Below are 7,882 nucleotides of genomic sequence, written 5' to 3'. Positions count from 1 at the left end.
GCGGGCCCCGCTCGGCTCCTCCCGGCGCGCGGCCGCTGTTGCCGCGCTCGCTCTGCCTTCGGCTGTTTCCGGAGCCACTGGCGGCCGGCGGCGGAGGCGCTCGCGGAGCCGGCTGCAGATGTCGGAGCAGCAGGCGGCCGGGGGGCCGGCGGGCCGCGGCGGGGACGGCTCGGGAGTGGAGGGGAGCCAGGCGGCCGCCTCAGGTACGCAAGCCGGGGGGCGGCGGGTGGGTCCGCCCGGCCTGGGGGCCCCGCTCGTCGCGCGAGGCTCAGCCGCGCCCTGTGCCGCTCTGCCCCGCGCCCCTCGGCGGTGCGGACCCGCCCGGGCGTCCCCTTCGCGCGCAAAGCCCCCGCCTTCGCTCCCCCGCGGAAGCGCCCCGGCCCCCGCCACCCCCGCCCGGCCCGGGACTGCGCTCGAGCTTGCTCGCTACTCCTGTTTCGAAACGCTGTGGTTCCCGCCCCGCTTCCTTTCTCCGTTCGGCCCAGATAGCGGCGACGGGGCTGCTCTGCCCCCGGCGCCTCCTGAGCTTCAGCTCGCCCGCGGGTCCCTCCTAGGAAGCGGCCCCCAGCCCCGCCGGCTTCGCTGCCCCCTGCTCGTGGCTCCGCACCCCGCTGCCCTGCTCTGTCCCTGCCCAGCCTTTACGCGCTCGCTCTGCCCGCGGCCGGCGGGGCAACCTCGCCCGCCGCTGGCCTGCTCCCCGCTTGGCCCCGGCCCCCCAGCACACAGGCCCCCGCGCCTCGCCGCCGCCGCCTCTCGGTCGCTCGGAGAGCGGGAGACGAGAAGCGGAGTGGGAGCCGGGAGGTGCTGGGGTCCTCTGAGTTGAACGTCGCGGCCGCAGCAAAGGCAGGACCTAGGGGCTGAAAGAGGGACTTTGGCGACCTCCCTCCTTCGCCGGCGGCACCCTCGTCTTCTGGTTCAGGAGACGCGCGCCTTTTCTACCGATGCGGGTTCCTGCGCTGGGGGTCTCAGCAGCCAGAGGCGAAGGGTGCATCCACCGCACTTTGAGCCCTCGGGCTTCCTTCTACTCGCCACACGTGGAGCTTTAGAGGGTTGGGGGAGAGAACTGGTTTCACTAAGTGGCAAGTAGAAATTAATTTTTCCAGTCTGGAATGGAAATAGAGACCATCAGCTATAGTGGTAGAGGTGGTGCGGGCGCCTGGGTTGGAGTCTGAATCCTCAGTGTACTGATTAAGTGACCTTGGGCCAGTCACTTCTCCCTATCTCCATTTCCCCATCTGTAAAATGTGGGTCCTGATAGTACCCGCCTAATAAGATTGCACGGAGAGTTACATGAGCCACTGTGGGTGCGGCCCTGGTGCCTAGCCCCCGGCACACACTGTAACTGGTCTTATTCATTACTGAGAATCAGATCTGTTGTGTGCCCACCTCAACTCGATGTGCTGTCATAGGTGTTCCTGGATGTGTGTTTTCCTGCATGATGGTTCTTGTCATCTTTTACTTCTATCCCAAGTATCTCCCGTCCTCTAATACTACTTCAATCAAACACACAGACGCCGTTGAATCACCCAGCTTTCCCCCATGACTTTATGATTTCTTACTTTAAAACATCTAACAATTTTTGCCCTTTTTTCCTTTGTATGAACTTTTATGCTTTGTAGTATGTTCAAAATTGATGGCATGTATTTAATATTATAGCAATAGAAATTTTAAGCACAATTTCTAAAAGATTCAGCAGAGTCTCATTCAGCAGACATATCTCATTGCATATGTCAGTATTTATAAGTTGAGGGTTGTGCTTTTTCTTTTTCTTTCTTCTTCCTTTTTTTTTTTTTTTTTAACTTCCCATTAAGCTCCTTGTATGCTTATGGCAAACAAACCCAAACATTTGAAATAGAAAAGTCTTAAGAATAGTCAACTCTGATGGTGGGCTTGTCTCTGAGAGTGTGATTTCCTCCCTCTACTTTTAAATTGGGTTCTGCATTTACCCCCCCCCCCTCCCCTACTTCTGGTTACTTAATTCCTCTTGCCCTTCAGAGAATGAGTGTTGGTTTCTTTTTCTGTCATGTAGGGGCTTGTTACTGTAGCCCAGAGCACACTCTTCCCCTTGAGGTAGGATTTGTTGCTAATAAAATAATAGTAATGATAACTTACATTAATTGAATGCTTCTCTGTGCCAGAAAGTGGACAAAGATTTACTAATATTATCTGACTTAATCTGGTCAACAGTAATTTTCTCCCCATTTTATTTTATTAAAACATTTTATTTGTTTGACAGAGATCACAAATAGGCAGAGAGGCAGGCAGAGAGGGGCGGGAAGCAGGCTCCCTTCTGAGCAGAGAGCCTGATGTGGGGCTCAATCCCAGGACCCTGAGATCATGACCTGAGCTGAAAGCAGAGGCTTAACCCACTGAGCCACCCAGGCGCCCCCATTTTTATTTTTAAAGATTTTATTTATTTGAGAGAGCATGAGCAGTTGGGAGGGGGGCAGAGGGAGAAGCAGACTCCCCACTGAGCCCGATGTGAGGCAGAGCTGGACCCCAGGACCTCGAGACCACGACCTGAGTCGAAGGCAGATGCTCAGCTGATTGAGCCATCCAGGTGCCCCTTTTTCCTCATTTTATAGAACAAACTATACCTGAGAGGGGTTAACTTACCTGCCTAAGTTACTGTGGTGATTTTACTATCTGTATGAAAATGTCACCTTGTTTCGATAACGCTTACAATCGTTTGTTTTTATTGGCTATTGATCCAGTATTGGTATTCTAGGGCGGGTTATGGTCTTTGCCCTGAAGGTGTTTTTAGTTTGGTAAGAGGAGAGAACCTGGGGAACAAACATCAGCAACTCAAAACATTATATAATTGAGTGTCTCTTATTACAGTTCTTTATGTACTTACCCCCAAGAAATCAGCTTGAGGGGAGGACAGAATCTGTCTCCTGTTTATCTCCTAGAGCCCTTTACGTTGTGTCCTAGAGGTTCTATAAATATTTGCTGGATTGTGAGACAAAGTCTCAACACAGAGACTTGGAGGAGCACCAAACACATATGCAGAATTAGGGTTGAGATAATGAAGAATGTTCCTGGGGTTAAAGCCGGAGTGATTTAGCCTGGGGACGCTCAGGGGATGTTTTGGCTGTCACTGCTGGGCTGGGGAGGAGGGGGAGGACTGTCCGTGATAATTAGTGGGTAGAGGTCAGGGATGCGGAGCAATATCCTGCAATGCACAGGGCACCCCCCGCCCCCCAGCGGAGAATTATCTGGCCCCAAATATCAGCAGGGCTGCTGTTGAGAAATGTTGAGTTAGCATGAAGCTGGGTTTCCAAAGAGGGGTGGAAATCATGCATCTGGCTTGGCTTGGAGTTGTATAACCTGGGGAATAAACTTAAAAATCTCCTTCAGGGGTGCCTGGGTGGCTGAGTTGTTAGGCATCTGCCTTTGGCTCGGGTGGTGATCCCAGGCTTCTGGGCTCGAGCCCCAGCGTGGGCTCCCTGCTCAGTGGGAGACCTGCTTCTGCCTCTCCCACTCCCTCTGCTTGTATTCCCTCTCTCGCTGTCTCTCTCTCTCTGCCAAGTAAATCAATAAAATCTTAAAGAAAAAAAAACCAAACTGCTTCAAATTAGGAGTTTGATTGGATCCTTCTGCGACCTTCCTCTAAAAAATGATCCAGTAAGTAAACAATAGAGGCCTGAGATAGAATGAAATTGAAGGAGGTTTCTGCCATCCTCTCTTAGAGGGACAGCAATAAGAAATGAGTTTGAACATTTTGTTGTTATTGAATTGAAGATTTTTATTAAAAAAAAAAGTAAAGGTTTTGATCTTTCAGTGTATCTTATTCCTTCAAAACAGGAATTTAAAATTACCCCAGATAATCATAACTTGTTTTTTAATATAGTCTGTGCAGAGAGTACCTTTTGCATGCCTTCATGTTCGTTAGCGGAAGTTTTAGTGAAGTCAAAGAACTTCTTTATGTTCTTCTGAACTCAGTGTTACAGTGACCACAGTGCTCTTATTGTTTTGTGAACTGTAATTGTTTCTAATAATCTCTTATTTGGGGCAGCAGGGTCCTTCAGTCCCCAAGAGAGATATCACTCTATATAGTGAAACTCTCAGAGGCATACATGTTGCATCACTTAAGAATAGACTTTTTTTTTTTTTTTTCAAAGTTTAGGGAGCTTTGTGGAAAATAAAGGGCAATTCTCTTATGACCTTGAAGTTAACATTAGAAATGAGATTGGTGTAAATGACCCTGAGAGCTATCAAGGCACTTAGACACTAACGACTGGACGCAGGTCAGGTGAACTTGTCATGATTCTTACGTAGGTCCTAGAGCAGTGTGATAAGTCTTCCTGCAGTAATGGAAATGTTGTATATTGTAGCTATTTCAGTTCAAATTGAAATTAAAAAATTGGTGGCTATCTTACTGGATGGAGCAGAACAGTGGAAATTTATGCCAAAGAACCCTTACAGTTTTTTGGTTTTCTGTTGTAGTTTTATATCAAAATGGTATAAATTTGTCTGGCTGTGGTAGTGGTTTTTTGTTTTTGTTTTGTTTTGTTTTGCTTTCTGATAGTGGTTGTGTTTTTGTGGTGTTGAGATAGCCAGTTAGTCCTGTCATCATTCCAGGATGGTATAACCCAAGGTTTGTGATCTGAATGACCAAGAGGAGCTGATTTCATTCCTAAGGACTGATGAGAAATTAGATCATGTGGTCTTGGGATTTGGTTGGAATATAAGCTGCCAGTTTTTTTTGTTTAAGCCTCTTGAGTTTATAACCACATAACCTGCTTTTGGTTCCTCTGCCCTTGAATCTAAAAGGCCAGGCTAATTATCTCTTTGCAGCCTGTTTAGTGAAGGAGAAGTCCTATGAGACCTGTTCTAAAGAACTCTGACCTGATATTCAAATGCTTTAGAAAAAAAACCTGTTTTTTGGTTCTTTGGAGAGAAAGTACAAAGTGCACAATAAATTTAAATCTGTAGCACAATCGGAATGCTGGTAACATAGAAAGAAAACTAGTATTTTAAATATTGTCAAACATAAATCATTATAGGAAAATTTCTTAACTCTTCACCTTGCTTTAGAGGCTGTCATCTATAAATTTATTCTTTTTTTTTTTTTTTTTTTTTTTAAAGATTTTTATTTATTTATTTGACAGACAGAGAACACAAGTAGGCAGAGAGGCAGGCAGAGAGAGACGGAGAAGCAGGCTCCCCGCTGAGCAGAGAGCCCGATGTGGGGCTCGATCCCAGGACCCTGGGATCATGACCCGAGCCGAAAGCAGAGGCTTTAACCCACTGAGCCACCCAGGCGCCCCTATAAATTTATTCTTGAGCTTCCATTTTCCTTTCTCTGTTTATTGTTTCTAAGACTTTGGCTGTGCAGGTACCATGTCATGGTTTTTGCCAAGTGAGAGAATACATTCCAAAATTATTTGGTTACTAATTTTTCTTTAAATTGACATTTAAAATTTTGTTTCTTTTTAAATGATACCTGTGCTATTACTATTTTGATGTATCAACTTTTCCCAATACATGTTAAAATAAATACATAGCCATTTTAATTAAAAAAAAAAACACATTTTCCCATATCCCATTTAAATTTGCAAAACCTGTCCAAGTTTCTCTGGTCTCTTCTCGGAGTACTTGTAGAATTGGTCTGTTTGGCTGACACATTAAAAGCTCTATATGGAAAAATTGTTTTTTTCTTCTTTATAGTGGTCTAAATGTCACTAAGTAGATTTAGGAAACCCAACAAGCTGTTTATAATGGTTTTCTTTCTCTACAACAGGACTGCATTTTCCATACCTGATACTGTGGGAAATAAACTTCAGTATTTCTCCTTTTCTTACTTCCTGCCTCTTTGAACCCTGTTACAAGTTGTTTTACCAGTAGTTCTTACATGATTTAGCATGTACCTTTAACCTTAAAAATCATGAGCACTATTCCTTTCTACTCTTTTTTCCCCCTACATTAAGCTGTTCAGGTGCTAGAAGTGGCTTCTAGCATATGAAAAATGCTCAACCTAATTTCTCTTAAGGGACGTGGAAATGATATATATGCCGAGCAGTTTGATCTCTCACTATGTTGGCAGGCGTGCAGGAACAAGGACTTTCATGCGTTGCTGTTAGGACTGTAAATTAATACAAATGCCATGGAGGGCAATTAGTCATTATCCGTCACAATTACAGTATATGCTCTCATTGATCCATTCCTTCCAGGAATTTATCCTCTAGATTTATTCTTTTGCCTATTTAAGGACACACAAGGTTTTTATAGCATGGCTTGAAATGGTAAAAGATTCGAAAGGACATAAACGTCCATCAGTAGGGAACTGGTTAAATAAATTATGGAATATCCAGCCAATAAAATATTAATCAACTATAGAGAAAAATGAGAAAAATTTTCATGTATAGTTATGGAAAGATCTCTGAGATATAAATGGGAAAAAAGTATCTTTAATATGCTTATTATTTGTATAAAAAAGAATATATACGAACACAAACACACACACACACACACACACTTATGTGCATCAGGTAGCTCTGTGAGACTCTACAAAACCTCATAACGTTGGTTGCTTTTGGTGGTGGGGATGGAGATGGAAGTTTTCACCATATACTTCTATGCTTTTTGAATTCTGGATAATGTGTATGTATTATCTATTCAGAAAATAACCTCAAATGTGTCATAAGATTCTTCACTGTGCTTGTATTATAAAAGACATTCTGTACATCTTTGACATTTCTGCTAATCAGGAACTGACCCTTTCTGGGCTTTTTTCTCTCAGATGAATTTTTTTTTTTTTTAAATGAAATACAGGTTGTAAATCTCCTTAGGGATTAATTTCATGTTATTCTTCAAATCCACTACTGTTTTTCATTATTTTTGTGTGGATTTCATTTCTAAGGATAAATCAAAGGCAGATAGAACCACCACTTAGACGAGCTGATACTGTGAGCCAATGACAGAAAGAAGGCAGACTTTTAAAAGTTCTATTTTGTTTCCATTTTATTCAGAAAGGTATTTTCAAACTGCAAAAGGTAAAGAGGCAGTGTTGGTTTCTGTTTTGAGTAATGGCAGACTAGGTAATTGGATCAGTTCTCCCACTGGAGACAATTAGAAAATAATTGTCAGCATGCAAATATTTGCTTGAAGATCCTGGCGAGCTAGCCAAGTAATGAAGAATTAATTACCAGGCTATAATCAAGGTGAGGGCAGAAGTATAAAGATAGAAGTCCAACGATAAGAGTCCATTTTGGGGGCTCCTTTCTCTGATGGCATAACCTGGATTCTTGACTGAGGAACCTGTCAAGGCTGTGAATGTGCCTCTGTGGACTAAAGCAACAAGAAATATTCAGAACCAGAAACAACCAAGTAGGGGAAATTGTGGTGAACTCCCTTTTCTCTAAGTTGGGACTAGGAAAGGCCATGTTCTGGAAGTAAGGGTAAATTAAAAACCGCTATTGCGGGGCGCCTGGGTGGCTCAGTGGGTTAAAGCCTCTGCCTTGGGCTCAGGTCATGATCCCAGGGTCCTGGGATTGAGCCCCACATCGGGCTCTCTGCTCCACAGGGAGCCTGCTTCTTCCTCTCTCTCTGCCTGCCTCTCTGCCTACTTGTGATCTCTGTCTGTCAAATAAATAAATAAAATCTTTAAAAAACAAAACAAAACAGCTATTGCGGGAGTGCAACTCCGTTTCAGAAAAATCTTAAGTTCACGAAATTGAGTTAAGGTGGCCCCAGGCTGCTAGTGTCCCCAAGTATATGAAAGAAGCAAAGGAAAACCTTTGGAGGCTTATTTAGATTTGGCTTCAGATTGTTTCTACAGACAATTTTATGAGAACAGTTTCTGGCACATTTGATTAATAGCCAGATTCCTGGAAGAGAACATGAACAAAAATCAAAAGAAACAATAGACAGTATGAAT

At 44.4% G+C, this 7,882-nt stretch overlaps 1 protein-coding gene across 1 annotated transcript in view; it reads left to right on the top strand.

Moving 5' to 3' along the window:
- The first annotated feature begins 22 nt into the window (after positions 1 to 22).
- The window catches only part of TMED8 (transmembrane p24 trafficking protein family member 8), a 37,533-nt gene continuing 29,673 nt past the window's right edge, over positions 23 to 7,882 (top strand). The window contains exon 1 of the mRNA XM_032846224.1: positions 23 to 203. Coding sequence (XP_032702115.1) covers positions 119 to 203 — 85 coding nt within the window. The 5' untranslated portion in view covers positions 23 to 118. The remainder of the gene's footprint in view (positions 204 to 7,882) is intronic.

This window comes from Lontra canadensis, unplaced genomic scaffold, assembly GCF_010015895.1.
Source record: "Lontra canadensis isolate GAN:19392208 unplaced genomic scaffold, GSC_riverotter_1.0 scaffold173, whole genome shotgun sequence".
In the NCBI taxonomy this organism is placed as follows: Eukaryota; Metazoa; Chordata; class Mammalia; order Carnivora; family Mustelidae; genus Lontra; species Lontra canadensis.
Note: the sequence above shows the minus strand (reverse complement) of the source record. Positions and strands in the feature narration are given on the sequence as shown.